The sequence below is a fragment of the Rhincodon typus genome, chromosome 31 (assembly GCF_021869965.1).
Source record: "Rhincodon typus isolate 14 chromosome 31, sRhiTyp1.1, whole genome shotgun sequence".
Classification (NCBI taxonomy): Eukaryota; Metazoa; Chordata; class Chondrichthyes; order Orectolobiformes; family Rhincodontidae; genus Rhincodon; species Rhincodon typus.
The window spans coordinates 20,430,834-20,454,741 of record NC_063362.1 but is presented as its reverse complement, the minus strand read 5'-3'; the positions used below and the strand labels follow the sequence as shown (position 1 = coordinate 20,454,741).

The following is a 23,908-nucleotide window of genomic DNA, read 5'->3' as shown; positions in this document are numbered from 1 at the left end:
TCAAACTACTTGATGTTAAGCAAAACACAATTTATTTAAACACTATAGTTAAAACACAATGAAAGAAGGAAGGATTAGAGTAACTGTATTGAAAAACTCAACCGAATAATAGATACAGTATCTATTACAAATTAACCGTTCCAATTCAGTAACATCCCATAAACACATCCCTTGGCAAAAAGGCAAATTCAGGAAAACAGATTTTGTCTCACAAGCAATCTGGCAACCCAGGAAGAGAACTCCCAGCTTTTGCTTTAATCAAGAGAGAGAAAATAGCTTCCAATTCTTCAAGTCCACAACAGCAACTGTTTAAAGCTAAAACACTAAACTATAAATCCTGGCCTGTGAGAGAACCCATCCAGGCAGCTTCTATGGTTCCAACTTTTAAAAAACCCCCAAGGCCTCACAAACTGTTTACCCCAGTGGGTCTTCATAGATCAGAGAATCCCTACAGTGTGGAAACAGGCCCTTCAGCCCAACAAGTCCACACCGACCCTCAGAGCATCCCACCCAGACCTATCCCCCTATAACACACCTAATCTACGCACCCCCATACACTACGGGCAATTTAGCATGGCCAATCCACCTCGCCTGCAGATCTTTGGACTGTGGGAGGAAACTGGAGCACCCGGAGGAAACCCACGCAGACATAGGGAGAATGTGCAAACTCCATGCAGACAGTCGCCCGAGGGTGGAATTGAACTTGGGTCCCTGGCGCTGTGAGGCACCAGTGCTAACCACTCTGTAGACTGGTTGGCACCTCTGCCTTAAAACTTCTCAAAAAAAAGGACAAAATAACCTCTTAAAGTCACAGCATCGTGTGCTTGTCCAAATTTCTTTTAAATGTTGTAATTGTACCCGCCTCTACCACTTCTTCTGGCAGTTCGTTCCATTTATGCATCACCCTTTGTCCACTCTCACCTTAAACCTATGCCCTCTAGTTTTGAATTCTCCTACCATGAGGAAAAGACCTTGGCAATTCACCTTATCTATGACCCTCATGGATTTTATAAACCTCTATAAGGTCACCCTACGGAAGCCTCCCACGCTCCAGGTAAAAATGTCCCAGGCTATCCAGCCTCTCCTTATAACTCAAACCATTCAGTCTCAATAACATCCTTGTAAATCTTTTTTGCACCCTTTTCCAGTTTAATAACATCCTTTAACAGGGCAATTTGAACTGTACACAGTACTCCAAATGTGGCCTTACAAACGTCTTGTACAGCGATAACATGACATCCCAACTACTGTACTCAGTGCTCTGACCGATGAAGGCAAGTGTGCCAAATGCCTTCTTCACCACCCTGTCTACCCGTGATGGCACTCTACCATTAACTGTGTAAGTCCTGCCCTGGTTGTTTTACCAAAATCCAATACCTCGCATTTATCTACATTAAATTCCATCTGCCATTCACAGAATAATAGAACTCCCCACAGTGTGGAAGCAGGCCATTCGGCCCATCAAGTCCAACTCGACCCTCCAAAAAGTATCTCACCCAGTCCCACATCATCCCTAATTCACTTAACTTGCACATCTTGGGCACTACGGGCAATTTAGCATGGCCAATCCACCGAACCAGCACATTTTTGGACAGTTGGAGGAAACCAGAGCACCAGGAGGAATCCCACGCAGACATGGGGAAAAAATGCAAACTCCACGCAGACAGTCGCCGAAGACTGGAATTGAATCTGGGTCCCTGGCACCATGAAGCAGCAGCACTAACCACCGAGCTACCATGCTGTTCCTCGGCCCACTGGCCAGTTGATCAAGATCCCGTGGTACCCTTAGATAACCTTCTTCACTGACCAATATACCATCAATTTTGGTGTCATCCGCAAATTTACAACCATGCCTCCTGCATTCTCATCCAATCTCACCCAAATCATTTACATAAATGACGAACAACAATTGACCCAACACTGATCCTTGCGGCACCACTGGTCACAGGTCTCCAGTCTGAACAACAACCCTCTACCACCACCCGCTGTCTCCTATCGTCAAGCCAATTTTGTATCCGATTGGCTAGATCTCCCTGGATCCCATGTGATCTAACCTTACTAACCAGTTTACCATGAGGAACCTTGTCAAAGGTTTTTGCCTTGCTGAAGTCCCTGTAGTCAATGTCTACCACTCTGCCTACATCTGTCTTCTTGGTTACCTCTTCAAAAAACGCAATCAAATTTGAGACACATTTTCCCACACACAAACCCATGCTGGCTATCCCTAATCAGTCCTTGCCTTTCCAAACACATACAAACCCTGTCTCTCAGAATACACTCCAACAACTTACCTACCACTGACGTTGGCTCATCAGTCTATAGTTCCCTGGCTTTTCCTTGCAGTCTTTCTTAAATAATGGCACAACAGCTATCCTCTAGTTTTCCAGCACCTCACTCGTGGCTGTCGATGATAGAAATACCTCCACTAAGGTCCCCACAATTTCCTCCCTAGCTTCCCACAATGTCCTGGGATATACTTGATCAGGTCCTGGGATTTATCTACCTTTTTGCGTTTTAAGACCTCCAGCACCTCCTCTTCTGTAATGTAGACTCCTCAAGACATCACTATTTATTTCCTCTGAGTTCCCCAGTTTCCGGGCCTTTCCCCATGGTAAATACTGAGTCAAAATATTTATTTAGGATCTCACCCATCTCCTGTGGCTCCACACATAGATGGGCTTTTTGATCTTTAAGGGACCCTATTCTCTCCCTTGTTCTCTTTTGCCCTTAATATACTTGTAGCATCTCTTTGGATTCTCCTTTACCTCATTTGCCAAAGCTATCTCATGTCCCCTTTTTGCCCTCCTGATTTCTCTCTTAAGTGCAATCTTACACCCACTATACTCAAGGGATTCACTTGATCCCAGCTGTCTATACCTGACATATGCCTCCCTCATTTTCTTAACCTAGAGCCTAAATATTCATCCAGTGTTCCCTACTCCTTTTTCTTTTCCATAACTATTTTAAAACTAATGGAATTATGGTCACTGGTCCCAAAGTGCTGCCCACTAACACCTCAATCACTTGGCATGCCTTATTTCCCAACAGGATGTTGCGTTTTGCTCCTTCTCTTGTAGGGCCATCTACATATTGATTGAGAAAATTTTCTTGAACATACTTAAATTCCTCCTCTTCTGAGCCCTTAACACTATGACAGTCCAAGTCAGGTTTGGAAAGTTAAAATCCCTTACTCTTACAACCCTATTATTCTTACAGCTATCTGTGATCTCCATACATATTTCCTTCTCAGTTACCCACTGACTATTGGGGGGAGGGGGCCTATAGTGCAATCCCAATAAGGTGATCATCCCTTTCTTATTTCCCAGTTCCACCCATATAGCTTCACTGGACAATCCCTCAGGAATATCTATGATGTTTTCCCTAATCAAAAATGCCACTCACCCTCCTCTCTCGCCTCCATTTCTAATCTTCTTATAACATCTATACCTGGAACATTGAGCTGCCAGTTCTGTCCCTCCCTCAGCCATGTTTCTGTAGTAGCTATGAAATCCCCATCCCATGTCCTGAATTCATCTGCCTGACCTGTAGGACCTCCTACATTGAAATACATGCAGTTTAATTTATCAGTCTCCTCTCGTCCTCTGCTGTTCTCTTGCCTGCCTTGTCTATTTAACTTGTTCTCTTTAGCTTCTGTACCAGTCTCAACCTTCTCTCCTGTCTCACTACTGCTTAGGGTCTCATGGTGAAAGTGACTGTTAACAGTAACTGAACTTAAATAGAATAGGCTCCATGGAATTTACATTATACTAGAATAAATATCAAACAGTTTTCAAATTGAATTTCACTGTTCTGTTAATAGTAATAACTCTATAATTACTCAACTATCTCTCTTGAAGCTTGAATCACCATGTGAACTCCTTAATCAGAACATTAATTTATAACGAGACCTTGGCATGCATTGCCCCATACTTCAAATGTTTCATACAATTTAGACAGGTTGTATACTCAACTGCAGGGCAGCAAACCTCAGTGAGGAAACAAGAAATTCTCACAATATTCCTCAAAGTTGGGGCTGTGAAAAATTCAGCTTGCAGCATTGTTCACTAACCTTATTTTTTGGTTATGACCTTCAAAATCACAGAATCCCTGCAGCAAACTGTGAAATATGATCCAAACATTAAAAAAAGCAAGCTGCTCAAAATGAGCTCCACCAGTCAGCAAGAACTGCATCAATTCAGCACCCAAACTCAGGGGGTCTAGATTTCCATTAACAGCTGTATCTTAAGAGATCTGAGTTTGCTATGTTTCCCCTTGTAATTGCGGTGCATACTCAATTGGCAAGTGAGCAAATTTCAAAATTTCACATCGGCTCCTAATACAAAGAATGGGGAATATTTACTTGATACACTAACTCAAATGAGCTTCACGATAGGAATTAGGCTTTCTGACTGAGGACAAGTTTCACTCAATTGCTAAAATGCATTCAGTTAAACAGCTGAAGATCCAGTATCCGCAGAGCTCTCATCTCCGACGTGACCAACTTCTGCATCCCACAGCCAGTTCAAAGAGACTGCATGAATTTTACGTAATGCTGTATCACACATTGATCTTAAACAAAGTTAATTAATCTTTAAAATCAAAAAGTCATTTGGGCTCAAAACAATAATTCTGATTGGTCCTTAACTCTCCATAAACCATTGCCTGCCTAGATACTAGAGATGATCAGTACTGTTAAATATATATCACCCTTCACAACCTCAGAATATCCCAAAGCACTTTACAGCCAATTAAATAATCTGGAAATGTTGTCACTGTTGCAATGTAAAAATGCTGCAGACAATTTGCACACAGCAAGGTTTCACAGGCAGTAATAGGATAATGATACAAGGAGGATTCCCCTGATCATTGTTCAGATCTAATCAAGAGGGTAGACTGGGCCTCAGTTTAACATCTCAGTTAAGAGATGAAACGTCCAAGAGTATACAAATTCCCCAATCCTGCACTGAAACATCAAATCTTGAGAGTGGGACTTGAATCCACAACTTTCTCATTTAAAGATCAGTGGCTTCAACTGAACCGAGGTTGACACCATTTGGTCCTTTATTATTAACACTGGGCCTGCCAGATCTCAAATAAACTGATGCCACTTTACTGTTAAAAACACATTGATATGAACCAAGCAGAATAGTAGAAGCCCTTAAATAGATTATTTGCCCTATGATAGGATGTGATTTCAGTCAACAAGGAACAAGCAATAGAATGTGGACAAGTTACATAGAAAAAAGATATGGAAGGCAGCACCAGAGCTCTGACAAACACTTAATTGCATACTCATAAAATCAAATCTACAATTGTGACTTGGGTAGCAGGCTCATTTGAGACCTCAGAGGGAGGTCATCTCCATACTTTTGCATGTCATCCCAAGAAAGTTCAAGTAAGGGTGCATTGTCAGGGTCATGAGCCATGGTCAACAGTGAAACCAGCAGGTTTCCAATAGTGATGATGGAAGAGCTAGAACCTCAAGAGACCATGGCTGCTTACAGGCAAAGGATCCTTCAGGAAGACGATTTGTGTTTCCTTTAAACATATTTGGGGAAGGTAATGGGAAACCATTTCTTGTATTCACTTCCTACAGTCATGCTGCTCATTGAAATCAAAAGTATGAGACTCTTATAAACAACAGGAAGAAAGGACAAGACCATGAGATGTCAGCAGAAGGGCTGTCCTGAGACAGATCACTATTACCGTTACGCATAACTTACTTTGTAATTTTACAGCCATAATTGTTGATGCTTCCTTATCCACATCTGACCCCTCATCACATTGATCATAGACAAAAGACAAATTTCACAAATAGGTGTGAAATTCAGTAGCTTCACGTTCAAATCTGGACCAAGCCTCAAGCAAAACAAAGGTCTCAAACATCCATCACTACTCAGAATCCTTTAAATACCGAAATGCAGAAAATCTATAACACAATGTTGCAAGCATTATCCAGCTTAATTCCACTTTCCAACTCTTGGTCCATGACCTTGTGGATTATAGCACATCGAATGAATATCCAAACTTTTTTTTAAACGCAACAAAAGTTTCTGCATCTACCACTCTTTCAGGCAATGAGTTCCAGACATACTCCATTGTCTGGTTGAGATTTCATATACTTGTCAGTTTCAGACTAAACTACTCTAAAGCTTGCCTTGCTGTGGAATTCAGTCCTCTTTATACACTGACTGCTATCCCAAGAGCAGTAAGAGCACTCAAAATTAAGTTATTTCAATATTTTATGGTTTATTTTTATGGCAGATGTTCTGTCCCTCTAATAATATTAGATGGGATCCGGTTTCTCCAGTACTTTCATCCCAAAATGGCAGTTTCACTTGATTGTTTCAAAGTGAATGTCAGTTTACTTCTAAGTCTAAATTAACAATTTTGCAGGTTAGCATCCACTTGTCATGTCAGTTCCCTGCAATGTTGCTGCTCATCACGAAGGTTGCCCCTACCATCCTCTTTAAGTAAACAACAGGGAGGCTTGGTCCAGTGTAATAAAGGAAAACCACTTCAGGGTCAACAGGCTCTTGTAGTTAATATAGTTTGTTGCATGTTAGTGATTGGTTACATTGTTACAGAGATGTGCCAAATATTAGGTCCCACTCCTTCAAAATCCTAAGCCAAGGCCTTCATCATGAGCGGTGCTTATGGCACTCCTCAGTATTAATCTTTTCAGACCTATAGACAAGTAGTCAAATTTTAAAAATATTCATTGCACACATTAGTTTCACAGGGAATTTCAAAAACACAGAATCTTTGTTGATCTGCATTGACTGTGCTCTACTTTTGATGCAAGAAGGCATTGATCTGGAGAATGGAATGAAACCTAATATGCCTTGATGGACAGGCTTTGGAGGGATAGGAGGTCAGTTGCTTGCTGCAAGATTCCTCAAGAAATGCTGAACTTTTGTAAAAACAATTGATCTGCAGCACTATGATCAGTCTGGGCACTGCAATTCAGGAAAGCTGGCAGTTCTGGTATAACTGAATCTGGAACCCGAGAACAGTGGATGCCTTTTCCCCCAATCAGGATTAGATTCAATGTTTACCGGTTGAGCAGGAAAAGGCATCAGTCAGGTATTTTCCCTTTGGGAATTATGATTACTTTCTGTACTTATCAAGGAGTGTGGGCATTATTCAGCACTTCTGACTAGATGAGGGCATTATTGTTCTGGCTGAGGGGCAGATTAACTCAGGAAAAATACCTATAATTGTTGCAGGTGGTATTTAAGCAGGTTACCCCCTGTTTTTAACTATGGCAAGTGGTTTTCCTGATGAAGACAGCAATTCCTGAGTATTTATCTGTCTTAACGTACAGTTCACAACAGCAGCAGTTAGTTAGTTAATGAAATAGACAGTTACACCAACACAGAAAAGCGTTTGGGGGTCGGGGCCTAGAGAGAAACTGATTAGTAGAACCTCCGGTGGCAAATAACAGCGAGTGGGGCTGGGGGTGGGGAGGGGTCCGTTACCTGCTAAATGCCAGCTCTCAGCTTCCGCCGCCGCTTCCGGTCACTGGACGGGGGCGAGCACGCTCAGGGCCGCTGGAGCGCGCACGTCTACTGGCACGCGAAGTACCCGGTGCACGAGCTTGTGCAGAGTAACTGGATTGAACCAGAACACACAGGCGACTTTAATCTCGTAGAAACCGAAAGAAGCGCGGGTGCTCTAAATCCGGAACAAAAACAGAAGTTGCTGGAAAAGCTCAGCAGGTCTGGCAGCATCTGTGCAGAAAAAGTCAAGAGTTAACGTTTCGGGTGTTGTGACCTTTCCTTTTTGTTTTTGTTTAATTTAATGGGTTGGTTGATTAGGAATTCTGAACCTCTCGCAAATGAAATCACAGAATTGGCATTGTCCCTGAATCGCGGTGCCCAGAAATGGTCACAATGATGCAGTTGAAGTGTTTTTATAAAGGTTCAGCATCTTTTGAGGAAACCTGCAGTGTGTAATTCACCGCCATAGAGTCATACGGCACTAAAACAGGCCCCTCGGCCCACCAATGCCGACCAATAAACACCAAATTACACTAATCCCATTACCTGCCTTTGATCCATAGCCTGGAATTTTAAGCACTCATCCACATGTTCTTAAATGACTGTCCACCATCTAAAAGGTGCCAGTGAGGGATCTGATTGGATCCTCACTTAACTGGATGGGCCCAACACTCAAGAAGCTTGACACCAGGTCAAAGCAACCAGCTTGATTGGCACCACATCCACAAACATTCACTTCCTCCACCACCATCACACAACTGCCAATGCTCAGTGGCAGCAGTGTACCATCTACAAGATGCATTATAGAAATTCACCAAGGCTCATAAAACACCATCTTCCACGCCCATGACCACTTCCATCTAGAATGACAAAGGTAGCCGATACATTGGAAGACAACCCAAGCCAGCCACCCTCCTGACTTGGAAATTTATACCATTCCTTCAGCGTCACCGGGTCAAAACCTTGAAATTCCCTAACAGCACATTGGGTGTACCTACGCCAAATGGACTACAGTCGTTAAAGAAGACAGTTGACTGCCACCATCTCAAGGTCAACTATGAATGTGCATGAATCTCTGAATGAATTTTTAAGAAACTCCTGTAGTACCTCAACCAACCTCTACGTCCCAATTTACCCCACCTTCCTTTGACCACCCTGGTCAGAATTTTGGCATGGTTTTTATTGCTCCTGTTAGCATGCAGACTATCATTCCATATCTCAGTTATGGCTCATGGACAATTACAATGTATGAGCTATTGAATTGTGAGGACCATCTTCAGATCTTTTTTCAGATCCAACTTTCTTGAGATATAATTTTCACCCCGTTCTTACATGAATGTGCCTTTCAACCATGAACATAGTGAACAGAAGGAGGAAACCTGCCTGAATTGCCTCTGCTTAACCCATTTCCAAAGGTTTCAATGAAAGGAAATAAATGTGTTTCCCTGTTTAATGATACTGACACTGGAGTAAGACAGTGAGTAACTTGCAGGAAAAAAAACACATTTTGTTGAATATTTTTACCTTAAACTCATCAGGAAAAGTTTTGCACTGTCTGTTTCAGTGAATGAAATAGGTGACAGCCAGACTCTAGTTCATTCCTCAGAGCAATGCTGTTGACCAAGCAGAGTCAACCTGCCTGATTTAAATTTGAACAAAACTTGCAAGTCAACTGTCAGTCATCATCTAACTGGTAAATTTTTCATGGCAACACCTTTATCAATCATAGTCTACTTGCCAACCAGTCAGCATACTTTTCTCATACAACATAAAATCTTGTTTCCCTTTACATTGCTAATCTTGCAAATTGTCCAAATGAATGTAGGACAAAAAGCTTCAACAAAAATATGTCTTTGTTCAGTGATACTCAAATTCTATACTACCAAACAAAAGTTTAGAAAGAGTTACTATAACTTGTCCCTATAAAACACAAAAAGATTAATAGATGTGTAAATATTTTTTAGAGAAGGCAGATCTCCCAGGATGTTGCTTACTGTTTAGTATAATTTGTTCAGTAGCTACAGTCTTTGTTACGGGACATTCATGTCCGTTCCCATGTATCTTTGACCCCTAACCATGCAAATGTTTGACCTGCCCACAATCTCACCTCTTTCCTGCTTAGCCTTCGTCCTTCTGACATACCAATTTAGAAAACTAGCAAAAAACTGATACAGCTCAAGAACAGCTGGCAGCTCCACAGGGGCCGTGGTGTGAAAATGAGCAATTAAATTCAAAGTTTAGTGGTGTTTAGGCTTGTAATTTAAGATGTGGGTAAACCGAGCATTCATTCTTAAATACATGAAACATGAAAGAGGATGCAAGTGTTGTGTGCACCAGGATTATTTTCTGGGAAAGTTTGAGGATATGTGCCCCCAGATAAATTAGATTTTTGATCCTTTATTTGATGAATTTTCCAGTCTTTTAGAAACTGCAAAGAACATAGGAATTACCGTTTTCTTCATCAAAAGAAGTACTTTTGCTACCTTATATCCAGAAACACTTTAAAGAATTTTCTGTAGATCATAAAAGTGCAGAAGTAACCATCTATAAACCATCAAAGTTGGGTTAAATTGCATTAACATTCAAGCCCTTTTTTGGACATGCACTTACATTGACAAAGTTATGCCAACACACATGATCAATTGATTGAACATTCTAAACTTCATACATTTCAAAGGAATTAATAACAAGTAAACCAACAGTTCCTGCTAACCTACCATTGTCATGAATGTCTCATTCAAATTATTGAATAACTTGAAAACAAATTAGTGCAGAAACAACTTTTGAATTAGCTGTATACTGTAATCTGAATTTTAAAGAGCATAATTTAGTTTGCAGGGATAACGCAGTGTGGAGCTGGAGGAACACAGCAGGCCAGGCAGCATCAGAAGAGCAGGAAAGCTGATGTTTTGGATCAGGATCCTTCTTCAGAATTGGGGGAGGGGAGGAGGGGGGCTTTGAAAGAGAGAGGGGAGGGGTGGAGATGGGGAAGGTAGGTGGGATGGTCAAAGGTGAGTGCAGGTAGGCAGTCGTGGGGATTGGTCAGTGAGGTGGGAGGAGTGGATAAGTGGGAGAGAAGACGGACAGGTCAAGGAGGCAGGGATGAGAGGGGCTGAGGAAGGTAGGTGGGATGGCGATAGGTGAGTGCACGTAGGCAGTGGTGGGGATTGGTCAGTGAGGTGGGGGGAGTGGATAAGTGGGAGAGAAGATGGACATGTCAAGGAGGCGGGAATGAGAGGGAGGGTTGGTCGTGGGATAAGGCCATGGGTGGGGAGATTTTGAAGCTAGTAAAGTTCACATTGAGACCATTGGGTTGTAGGCTCCCAAGGCGGAATATGAAGTGCTGCTCCTCCAGTTTCCGGGTGGCGTCATTGTGACACTGGAGGAGGCCCAGGATGGACATGTCGTCCAGGGAGTGGGAGGGAGAGTTGAAGTGGTTTGCAACTGGAAGGTATTCTCGTTTGTCGCATACCGAGCGCAGGTGCTGTACATAGCGGTCTCCGAGCCTTCCCTTGGTCTCACCGATGTAAAGGAGGCTACATCGGGAGCAGCGGATGCAGTAGTTCCTGCTATCTCTGATTTAGTTTGAAGGGATTGCTTTAACCAATCCTCTTGGATTTCCAAATGGACTAGTGGCTCACCTCAAATTGGGAGAAAGAGATTTTGCATTAGTTCAGACTAATTTTGGGGGCCATCTGGGTGTGGCAGAAATGGAGTTGTGGTGTTACAATTCATTTGGAGGGGGAGATCAAGTTGCTATGTCAACTTGCATTTTCATGCATGTTGTAATTTGGAGACATGGATAGTGATGGTAGAGGCCCCTGTTTCTTTAGATCACATGGCTGACTAGAAGTCTCTCCCATTATAAACACCAGCCACTGAGATGAGCTGGGAGGATTTACGGGTTGATATTCAACCTGTTTAGCTATTTTATGAATGCACCTTCCTTGGCCCTCAAATTGTATGTTGAGACTTGAATTCAGTGGTCTCTTTTTCTGAAGAAAGATGCTTTTCCTCTCAAGGGAGTGCAACGAAGATTTACCAGGCTGATTCTGGTGATGGTGGGACTGACATATGAGAAGAGGTTGACTAGGTTAGGATTGTTTTCACTGGAGTTTAGATGAATGAGGGGGGATCTCGTAGAGACTTATAAAATTCTAACAGGACTAGACAGGGTCGATGCAGGGAGGATGTTCCCGATGGTGGGTGTGTCCAGAGGCAGGGGTCACAGTCCGAGGATTTGGGGTAGACCATTTAGGACTGAGATGAGGAGACATTTGTTCACTCAAAGAGTGGTGAGCTTGTGGAATTCATTACCACGGGAAGTAGTTGATACCAAGAGTTGATTCCAAGTTGTATTCAAGAGGCGGCTAGATATAGCACTTGGGGCGAATGTGATCAAAGTTATGGGGAGAAAGCAGGATTAGGCTATTAAGTTGTACGATCAGCCATGATCGTGATGAAAGGCGGAGCAGACTCAAAGGGCCAAATGGCCTCATCCTGCTCCTATCTTCTGTGTTTCTATGTTTCAGTGTTCCCAGATCAGAGATTGGGATCCCTCAGAGACTGGAACCCTATAATTACACCAGAAAATCTCCACTGGTTGTGTTGAGCTATATGTAGCTGGGACCAGTGGAAGCAGGAACGATCGGAAAATGCAAATTGGGAAAATTGAAACTTTAAAGCAAAAGTAGACATGACTGTGGGAAAAATTTCTGTGGGATCTTGGAACTGACTCTGGCCTTTTGTAGAGGCAAAATAAAAGGGCCACTGCTCTAATTATCCTTTGCATGACATGTATTTTGATAGTTGGTTGGAAAAGATGCAAAGCAAAGTGCTATATCAGTTTCATTCCCGTGTGCAGGCAAAATTCATGAGGAGAAGAAATCACATGACTTCAGAAAATTTTGGATATTGAATAGCCTTTTATTTTTGGGGTAATACATGTAATGTCAAGAAAGAAAGAGTGCTTTTATGTTACATACTACTACTCTCAGAAACATCTCAAAGTGCTGCACATTTAATGCATAATGTGAGGCTGTTATGTAGGCAAAAATATCACACATCAGGTTTCACAGCCAACAACTGGACAAATCCCCAGTTAACAAACAAAAACAGAAATTGCTGGAGAAACTCCACAGGTCTGGCAGCATCTGTGGAGAGGAAAACGGAGTTAATGACCCTTCCTCAAAATTTGGACTCCAGCTAATCTGTTTTAGATGGTGTTAGTTGCAAAAGCCACATTGGCCTAGGCACTTGGAGAGATTCCTCCGATTAATGCGAAGAGATCTTAATGTCACTGAAACGGACAAACAAGGTTTTGATTTGATGTCATCCAGAGGAAGCTGTGCTACCACTTTTAAAAGATATGACAAAGATATTTGAATAATCATCCACTAAAGCTATGTTCAGTAATTTCTAATTTATGTTGCTGTTTGCGCTTATGAGTTTCTTATAAAGGTTTATATTCTTGAATTGTGTAAATAATTCAGGGCAGTGAATAACATTTTAAAAAACACTAAAATGTGCAAATGTTGTGGCTTGAAAGAACAGGCATAGTGGGGATGGTGAATGGTTTTGCAGTTGCATGTTGACCTAACCAAATCCAGTAGCAGGTAAAAAATCCAGTAAATTGTTTTGGATTATTAAGGTCACAACTCCTGTTACTAATACATGGTGTTCTTGCTTGTACAGTAACCAACACCGGAGCAAAAGGACCTTGATCATAAACACCTCACATAAAGAAACAGGAAATAATTTTCAAAGTTATTGAACCTAACCAATATGGACATAACAATTTATCTTTGAAAGGTTGACAGGAAGTGAATGCAGATGCAATATGTTTAATGAGGTTAGCAGATATCCTATGATCAGCTCTCGACAAGTTGGGTGCGTCATTGCAGAAGTTTCAGCTTTGCACCCACATTAATCTTGCAGCATGTAAATTGGGTATCTCAAACCATACTGACTCAGAAGCAAAGCAAAGTAAGAGTACCTCTTTCAGTGAGTCCCATTTTATTGCTTCTATTTTAGGCTAGGCAATAACTGCAGCACCATATGGGCTCAGAGGGTCCTGGTTCTTGTTCCCCTACGGTAGGGGTGTGTCTGAATAGGTTGATTAAAAAGTTTTATTTGAGCCAAGAGATAAACATTTTTTGGAAGAGAGAGCAAATGCCGCTTCGGTCTGTTGATCAGGAGCTGTTTAACAGAGTGCATTGAATCTTATCAAGAGACTCCAGCAAATTGAGCTACAAATCAAAAGCATTGTTCAACACCCTGGGCTTTGTAGTCTATTTCCCTTAAACTGCACTTTGCCATCGATAGCACATGGGTTAGTTATGTTACGTGCGGTTAGTCAGTTTGATGATTAAAGTGGAAATCATTATATCTTGCACATGTTTCTATAGACAATACTGTATAGGGTCATAGCACGGAGACTGTTGCTGTTATCATGGAGAGAACTGCACATTGGACAAATCAAAACTTGGAACTCCTGGGTATCTATCTGGGGACATTGCAACATTTTGAGCTTATGAGAGTGCAGCTCATTCTTAACAGCCTTCTATTTCTGATAACATACATTCTGATCATATAACGTCAATCAGTGATCGTTTAAATCATCCATATCTCTTCATAGGTCTATATACGTTCATGCTTCTGACATCAATGCTGTTGAGATATGGATTAATAAATAACCTGCCCTCTGTAATGTGCTCGGACCACAAAATAGTCCCTGAACACAGTCCAAAACATATCTGGTCAATTCTGTGTGTACCAGAAGTGTTTTTCAAACCAGTCTCACTACTTCTCATTCCCAATATGCTTGGTTAGCTCAACAGAAAATAGAAATAAAATAATTAGGTTTTTCTGGTCTGTAGGGCTCAGTAGGAGACATAATACAATCTAAATCATGGGCGGAAACTTCTTAACCTTCCAGCCAATGCACTTTTGTGTCCCTTTCAGTAAATGCTTCAATACTTTTTAGATCCCTTTGCAATGCATTATCATGGCTCAGTTGTCAGGGCTGAATCAACATTGATAGCTTCAAAGCCTACCCTATGATTTGAACATATACTCCAAGCTAACACTCCAGTCCAGTCTTGAGAGAGTGCTGCATTGGCACAGATGCTATCTTTCAAATGAGATGCTAACCTAATGTCCTGTCTGGTGGCTTTGGTGAATGTTAAAGAGCCAGGCGCAATTTTTGAAGATGCACAAAATAGCAATCTGATCACGATTCTTTCCTCAATCAAAACATACTCAATTGAATAACAGAGGGATATAGTTCCATAAGAAAGGGGACATAAAAGGAATATGTATTTATTATCATATTTTATCACTCGAAGGTAGTCAATATTACATTTCTGATCAAAAAAGAGAATTAACTATGGAACAACTAACCTATCTCAATTCTGGATATTAAAATCTGTAATCTGTGATCAAATTGGTGACCATTTACATGCACATGCTTCTTTATATAATACATTATGTGATTTGGACTTAGGCATGAAGAATGAAATAACAAAAGTAGCTGATGCCACAAACGGGGAGTTGACAAAAATAAGAGCTATAAAACATTTCAAGCGGACGTAGGCAGTTTAGCAGGATTTGAAGTTGGGTGACATACAGGGAAGAAGCATTTGGGGAAGAAAGGCAATGTTGGTGAATATATCACATGGTTTTGAAAGGCACCTTATAAATGCAAGTTTTTAAAATATACTTTCAATTGGGAGAAGCAGAAGGGTTGAGGAATGCAGAGACTGAGGGATTTGGATCCATTTTCTGAACATGTGAATATAGGTTCCTAATTTCTTGAAAAGGCCAGCAAGCATTTGGGATTTTGTAAATAGAACCTGTAGGGAACCAGTATCAAAGTAAAGTTCATGCAAGACCAGTGTTAAGCTTTAGTTTAAGTATGATATGCAGTTTTGGATATCCCATTGAAAAGAACTTTTGAGCCATAACTAATTCACCAACACAGCTTCACCAAGATGCAAAAAGTAATTACCTCATCTTGACAGTTTGAGAATTTGATATAATTTTTAAAATACTTTTAATATTAATGCTGGTATCAGTAAAAGTAACTGTGAATGACCAGTGTCAGCTGATTAGTATATGTGATCAGGAGTATGTTTAGGAGTAAGGCTTAAACCTTCTGATTTTGAAAGTGCTACAAATGAACCAAACTGATATCCTTTTTGAACTTATTTTAACTGCAAAGCCTAAAACATATATTTATTCATCAATTCCTTTAGTGTTCAGTAATGAATTACAGTAATAATTGATGTCTTCAGAGACCAATTAAGGACATTCCTGATGAGAATGACATATAATATTCACCTCATCAACTTGAGTGAAGTCTTCTATCAATCTTCAGAAGATAAATTGGACCGATTAAACAAAGAATTTACACTTGAATGCCATGAATAATTTTGAATATAGCAAGTTCCACATTTTACTGTGAAATAGGAAAACGAGCAGACTGGGAAGTGGTGCTTTCATGGCTCACAGGGCATGACCTGAAACTGATTATCCACATCTTCCAATCATTCTGCCCTGTCGTGCTGATGGCTCAGCCTTTCACAATTAGGACCTGGGTAATAGAGCGGCTTATGTCCACGAACACGAGATGGGGGAACCAGGAACCTGCAATCTACAAGCAATCTTCAGACAACAGGAACATCTTGCATTTATGTTGCACCTTTAATATGATGATATATTTACAGGTACATTACAGGGGTATTAACTATTAAAGAACATAAAATAAAAATGAGTGACATAGGGAGATATTGCATCAAATTACCACATGCTGGGCCAAAGAAGTAGCTTTTAATGAGCCCTTTAAAGGAGGGAAGCAAGGGAGAGGCAAATAGGTTTTGTAAGTGAATTCCAGAGCTTAGGGCCTAAACAACTGAAGGAACAGCTAGCTACCAGGGGGTGGAACAGTTACAAAGTTGGTGATGCTTAAGAGGAGCACAGATATCTGAGACAGTGGTGGAACTGAAGGACGTTACATAAAGAAGAAAGACAGATTACAATGCAGCTGTGTGCAATCATTTTGGTGTAACACAGTAAACAAAAACTATAGATCCAATGTAAGCCTACAGATGCAAACAGTTAATTTGCTCTGACTGAATTCCAAAAATGATTAAAAAATGTTACCTGGCTATTTCAAATTTAAACAATAGAAGCTAGATATAAATATTTTTATGTAAACTGCATTGCTGCTTGGATCAAGGATTGACCGACCCTGTTCATGTATTTCGTATATTTCATATTTTTAATGACTCCTTTCAACAATAGCTACCTCTGTCTGGGATTGGGTCGAAAAGGCATCAGTAAGAAGAGAGCATTTATCATGTGTTGGTGGAATGTTCAAATGTGGCGTCATCCCTGGTGAGTAGAAGAATGCATTTTTAACTATGATTAATATCAGTAAAAAAGCTGTTTGTGACTGTGTAAACCACAATAAAGGAACCGTGCTGACCACTCCACCTCTGATTTACTAACTAGTAAACAGCGCCATCAAGTGGCAATGGATAAAAAAGTCCACTCATCATCCAACTAAATCCACTATATTTATCAAATTGACATTTCAAATCCTCTGTCTTCACCAATAGCAGTCCTCTTACAGTACAATATGTAAATCGCTATGTCTTCATTTCCCCAATATCCTTCAATGGAATAGTGAAAATTTCTCACAATACTAACTAATGACTTCCATCCCTGACCTTCCATGGTTCCACCCTTGGTCCTTAAATATCTCTGATGTCATTATCTCTTCTAACCACAATTAGAAATCCAAAATACCCATCGCAAAGAAAGCTTCCACAAAGCTACATTGCCTCTTTCATCTCAATGCCAAGCACAACCTTTTTACTTAGTAACTTCTAATTTTTTTGAGACCAAGTCTATCCCAAAACTTGAATATTGATTCCATATAGAGTCAAATAGTCACACAGCACAGAAACAGACCATCAGCCCAACTATTCGCTGTCAACCAGGTTTCCTAAACTGAACTAGTCCCATTTGCCTGTATTTGGTCCATATCTGTATTGAGAGGAATCTCCCAGCCCCCTCACTCCTAAGTAGTATATCATAAAAAAGTCATCATTTGACAGTCTATTACACAACCAGCTCCAACTTCATAGAATCCCTACAGTTTAGAAGCAGGCCATTTGGCCCATCAAGTCTACACCAACCCTCCAAAGAGCATTCCACCGAGACCCTATCCTATAACCCTGCATTCCCCATGGCTAATCCACCTAGCCTGCACACAATGAGTAATTTAGCATGGCAATCCAACTAACTTGCACATCTTGGGATTGTGGGAGGAAACCAGAGCATCTGGAAGAAACCCATACAGACATAGGGAGAATGTACAAACTCCACATAGACAGTCAGCCGAGGCTGGAACCAAACCCAGGTCCCTAGTGCTGTAAGACAGCAGTGCCAGCCACTGAGCCACCGTGCCACCTCTAACTTCTCTGTTTTGTCTTTGTCTACTTTGTCACTATTACTATAATCAATTATCCTAACCCTATTGAATTTTCACTCATTGTTTCTAAGCTCAAAATTCTGTCCTATACGTCATCCTCTTCATGCATTCTGTTAAAATAATGATTTAGGGCATCCTCACCAACTCCCAACTAATTATTTGTCTGGATAAATTGTGAAACTCTTCTTCACCACATCTTCCTTTCACTCCTACAATGTGGAGGAATTTAAAATCCAATTTTTGACATTGTTTATTCACCCCCTCTTCATTTGCTTTAATATCCGTTTTTAATATTTTCAATGTGGGTGATGTATATATTCTGGGCCTTCTTCTGAGGTTTTTACTCTAAAAGCATTTCAGAGAACAGGACCTTCACTGTTAATTTAACCAGACTTACATATGGTCGGTATCGAAAGCACCAACTTGCATTTATATTGTGCTTTTAATGTAACAGATGCCTGAAGGCACTTCACGGGGGTATTATCTAAGAGAATTTGGCACCAAACCACATAAGGATTCTGGGAAAGGTGGTTAAAAGCTTAGCTAAAAAGGAAGGTTTTGAAGAATAACTCAAAACAGGTTAGAAATAGAGGTTAAGGGAAGAAATTCTGGAGCTTAGGATCTAGGTTGCTGAAGGCACAGCCACCATTGGTGGAACAATTAATACCGGGGGTATGTAAGAGGTCAGAATTGCAAGAGTGCAGAGATCCCAGAGGATTGTATGGCTGAAGAAAGTTTTAGAATAAGGATGGAATAGGACCACAGAGTAATTTAAAAATGAGAGATTTGATACCAAGATGTTGCCAGAGCAGACCAGAGGTCAGTGAGCACAGGAGTGATGGATGAATGGGACTCAGTGCAAGTTGGAACATGGACAACAGACTTTTGAATGAGCTGAAGTTTATGAAAGATGAATGGTAGCCAGCAGGTGGATGGTACCGGATTACTCAAGCCTGGAAGTGATAAATGAATGGGTGAGAGAGGTTTTCAGACTGGCTGAGAAATGCAACATATCTGCAAATTAATCCAGTTCTTTTAATCAGAAAAATTGTAATCCAGCAGAAAATATTGAATATTGTGAATCAATCTGTAATTTGGCTGGGTTTTAAAACATTGAGAGTTTTAGTGTGTAATGTTTACTTGGAAATAGGTCAAATTTATCGATGAAATCTCGTAAGAAATGGAATTGTTGGATTTAGCATTAACACGTGTAAAGAGTTTGTAGAACTAGTGAAATAAACAGATCTAAACATAATCCATGAAGCAACAGATCAAAGTATTTTAAAACACTTAAATTTTAAAACTTAAGGTAGTCCGAGCTGTGTAACAGAACGTCTCATCCACAGTTACAATATACTTAGTAAGCATGGTTGGCAATAATGTGGAAATCACTACCACAAGGAGTAACTGAGGGGAACAGCAGAGATATATTTTCTGGGTTGCTCAATATACACAAGAGAGAAGAAAGTAAAGAAGGCTTTGCCAATTGTGGTAGATGTGGGAGGATGAAAAGAAACCTGGTACAGTATGAAGCATTAATAGACTGGTTTGGTTGAATTATCAATTCCTGGGCTGCAGAATTGAAGTAAAAGAATTGGACAGATCAACATTAGACAGCTGTACCCTTCCAATACGAGATACACTAACATGACCAGTCAGAGTGTTTGAAGCTTTATAGGAAATACATGAGTTGACAGGTGAATAAAATAAAAATGTGGATAGAAAAAAAATCAATTTATTTGGTATCTCTTGATGTAAAACGTTCCAGGTTACAGACAATCACATAAATGCAGACCTCCACTGACTCAGCTTACTTCCTTTGTTACCTATAAAATGTACATTTCAGTTTATTACAGAATAGATTCTTGCATGAATGACCAGTTCGCCTGTTCATTGCACTGTGGAAAAACACATGAAGTCTTTGATTTAAAACTTTTTTTCAACTGAAGTTCAACACATACAACAAATACACACTCTTGTCCTATTTTGCTGAGACAAGCGACTGGTAGGCACCAGCAGATCAACGAAAGGCACATTACAACCCCATTAAAAGTGGGTTCACTAATAAAACTAACAGGCTGACAACATAATACTAAGCGGTTCAAATAAAAATCTTCACCCATAGCTCAAAATGGCATTGAACTTATGGCCCAGTTCCCAGTCCTATCAGGCGATGTATTTGTCCCGCAACGAAACTGCCATTTTGTTGCTGCATTAAGGCGTATGAATTGTGATCTCAAAGCTCCGATATGTTACTTTCGAACTGTTACATTGTTAGCATTGAAGTTGTTGCATTTGATTAGTCGTTCATGGGCAGACAGTTGCAATATGCTGTGGCTGGCCCGTTCCGGCCCCTCTGACAACCGAAATATAGAAGGCACAGCCCCGTCAATGCACAGAGGACAGTAAGGACGATCAGAATCCAGGTCAGAGCCGGGTTTTTGAAGAAATACTGCAGTGCAAACAAAATGACCAAGGAGAAGATCATGGTCAGGAGAAAGCGTCTGATGACTGATGTGGTTATCCGATTCCTAAAGTGCGCGTTCTCGTTGTCTGGCTGACTGGGGACCGGGCTGACGAGAGTGCAAGTGCTAGTGTGGGTCTGCAGCAGGAGGTGTGGAGACAGCAGTACCTCGGGCACTGACTCAGGGAAGGCGGACATCCTCCTGGACAGAATGCCCATCAGGCGCGGATTATCCGGGAGATTGCTGATCAGTGCTTCCATCACTAGCGTGGAGCGTCTGCAGAGAGGGCAGGTGACGACCCAGGAGCCATCCTCGACTGACACCATGATCTTCAGGCAGATTGCACAGAAACAGTGCTGGCATGCCAAGAGCTTGGGTTTTCGAACGAAAGAATCGTACTTGTTAAAGCAGATGGGGCAGTCTTGCTCTGTTGCTGGGGCACTTCTACTCATCATTTTGTCCATCCTTGCTCTGGAGACGGATAGTCTCAAACCCAACACTCAAAAGCAGAGTCGAGGTTCCTTAAGACTCCTTCTGTCTGAGGCTCTCGGTATATTTATAGCTTTACAGGAGGTCATTCACAGCTTCTTTCAGCTCAAAAGTTTCATTGCACAATTCGCCTGAGGGTTGTATCGCATGTAATGTGTAACTAGTTTAATGAGTTTATATCTTGACTTGATAAGTTCTAACTGACTCAGTTCAGCAGCGGTTGGTGCTGCTAATTGAAATTCTTTCAGGGTTATTGCTCTGTGTCAATGACACAGGCTGAACGGAGTACTGAGCGGTTGGTGGGGCGCTATCTGTATTCAGGGTCACGCCCAACAAACTTTCATCCAGACTTGACTGGTTCTGCTGCGTGGCCCAGGAGGCTGAAGCGAAGAATCTGTGACTCTTAGTTTCACCTCCCCGGACTTCGGATGGTCGTGTCTGGAACAAGGTGACACAGACTTAAAACAGAAAATGTTGGAATATACTCAGCAGGTCTGGCAGCACATGGTCTTTCATTAGACTGAAGCTAGCCTGAAGAATGCTGTGGCAAAATACTCAAAAACCAGGTCTGCAACAGAATGGGACATTAGGATTGGGGCCTGCAAGTCCAAATCTGGAATACTAACTCCTACTGGGCAGCATGGGCCAGTGAAACAACAGAAGCCTTCCTACAGTGTCGAAGCGGACCATTTGATCTATAGAGTCCACACCAATCCTTCAAGGCCACCTCAACCTAACCCGCTACAACCCTGCAATTCCCATGACTAATCCTCCTAGCCTGCACAGCACCACCCCTCGGACATGATGGGCAATTTAACATGTCCAGTCACCTAACCTGCAAAGTTTAGGACTGTGGGAGGAAACCCAAGCAAACATGGGGAGAATGTCCAAACTCCAGACAGACAGTCACCCAGGGTTGAATTGAACCCAGATCCTTGTCACTGTGAAGTAGCCGTGCTAAGCACTGAGCCACCATGCCACCCCAGGTCTATCCAACCTTATTTCCAAATGTAGAAGGACTCGGAATTTGTGAAGATGGATTGTCACCATTTCCCTCCTCCGATCTCAGTCCTCCTCCAATCCTGGTGTCTTGAACATCCATGGTTTTAATATGTTTTCTAAAATTTGTATTCTTGCCTACCCATCTCCATCTTTCATTCGTTATTTCCTCCCAACTTACAAGTTTAACCAAGTTTTTGGTCATCTGGCTTAATATCTCCTTACATGGTTCAGTGTCAAAGTTTGATAAACTCCTGTAAAACACCTTGGGGCATTTTACTATGTAAAGGGTGTCATATAAATCCAAGTTGTTATTGTCACTCACTGTTGGCATATAGTCTGAGATCTGATTAAATATCTGCCAAAGGATAGAATGCAGTGATCTGACACATCAGCCCAATTGCCATGATAGTGCCTGGCTCCTTCCTGTTAAGTTATCAAAGAATTGGGATAAAATCCCAGAAACAGTACCGTGGGAGTACTTTCACCACATTGGACTGCAGCAGATCAGGAAGGTAATTCACGAACACTTCTGAAAAGGACAGGCAATCAAAGTGCTGGCTTTGCCAGAGATATTCACATGCCCATTAATTTTTTTTATATAAAAGAGCTCTTAAATGACATGAATTTTTGATTGAAAATGATCCCTTCCTTATCGGTTCTTTTTAATTGAGTATAGAACAAGAAAGTGACCTTCTCCATAAGAGTAAATACAAGTCAGGCTTCTTGGGCTCTTCCAATTACACTTGGTAATTATACCCATTGGTTCAGACCAGCACTAATAGTGGAGCTGACAGGAGCTGTAATATAACTTCCCAGCATTAGAAAAAGATTAAACAATTTTGGTGCTACCATGAATTTCAGAAATTCCATATGGAACAATAATTTTAAATATTTTTCCTCCTGCATTTAACACTTTCTTTGTCAGTAACTACACTCATAAAATGAAAGCAAGTATTTGAGCCTTAGACCAGTCATTATCCTCATCAGTTGGTCTTTGTAACCCCTTCTTCCCTCATTGATCTGTGTCTCTCTACTTGATTTCTATCTGCCTGTCTGTGTCACTTTCTCGAATTGCAGTAACCTGTATCCCAGTTAGCTTCCGTGTATCTTGTTCCAACTTTCAATCTGTTCACTAGTATTATTTTGCCAATCACTCGATTAACATTTCAGTTCAGGTAACATTGCATTAAATAAAGGCTGATTTTTTACATTTTGGGTTTCCAGGTTTTGCGGTCAGGGCAGTTTGCCTCTGGAAGTTTGTTGCCAGAATTCATCACTTAATTTCAAATACTACTATTAGTTTGTGTGAAAGCAGTGAGACCACTGTGGAGACTATCAGAGAAGGCAGTCCCTGAAGACTGAGGATGACATTTTTCTGGGGCGATGTGTCCTGATGTGACTTATTAGCTGGATCCGCACAGCTTACTATGGGTGGGATAAGTTGTGTTTGTTGAGGGGGGAGATTGGTATTTTTGAATCCTTGCACACTCCTTTTGCTGTTTCTGCTTGACCTCCATCTGGGCCAGTCGGAGACACTTAAAATGGATGGCACCTTCGCGTATGTTTCTTCTCCTGTTTGGGTAGCGTTGGGAGAGAGGTTCACATGATACGATGGCAATGCTGCATTCTTTCAGAGTTTTGAGAGCATCCTGTGCCTTCCTAGTAACTGCTTGCTGTGGCAAAACCCGAGTAGAGAGCTAGCTTTGCATGTCTAATGGCAAACATGACTCTGTGGCCTGCCCAATGCAACTGATTGATCATAACTTATGCCTCTATGCTGGGGATGTTGGCCTGAAAGAGGAGACTAACAATGGAGCATATATTGTATTATTGGATTTACAGGATATCGAGGAGGCAATGCTGTTGGTATTTGTCAACCTAATAGTTTAACATTTGCTGGTAACGCCAAACCTATGTGCCTAGCTGAATAGTAGAAGGTAAGATGACAATAC

At 41.2% G+C, this 23,908-nt stretch overlaps 2 protein-coding genes across 8 annotated transcripts in view; both read right to left on the bottom strand.

Annotated features, from left to right (window-relative positions):
• The window catches only part of tmco4 (transmembrane and coiled-coil domains 4), a 106,298-nt gene extending 98,238 nt beyond the window's left edge, over positions 1-8,060 (bottom strand). The window contains exon 1 of one of the 7 annotated variants that reach the window (XR_007265315.1): positions 7,482-7,641. The gene's annotated coding sequence lies outside the window, so the exon portion shown is untranslated. Of the gene's footprint in view, positions 1-5,723; positions 5,822-7,214; positions 7,410-7,481; positions 7,642-8,048 lie in introns of those variants that run through there. The other 6 variants (XM_048615207.1, XM_048615210.1, XM_048615208.1 and 3 more) reach the window with 6 other exon arrangements.
• An 11,659-nt stretch (positions 8,061-19,719) lies between these two features.
• Positions 19,720-21,194, bottom strand: LOC109929438 (E3 ubiquitin-protein ligase RNF186). Its single transcript, XM_020529118.2, is given in 1 exon segment — positions 19,720-21,194. A coding segment is annotated over 1 exon segment (744 nt). The 5' UTR covers positions 21,044-21,194; the 3' UTR covers positions 19,720-20,299.
• Positions 21,195-23,908: the final 2,714 nt, after the last annotated feature.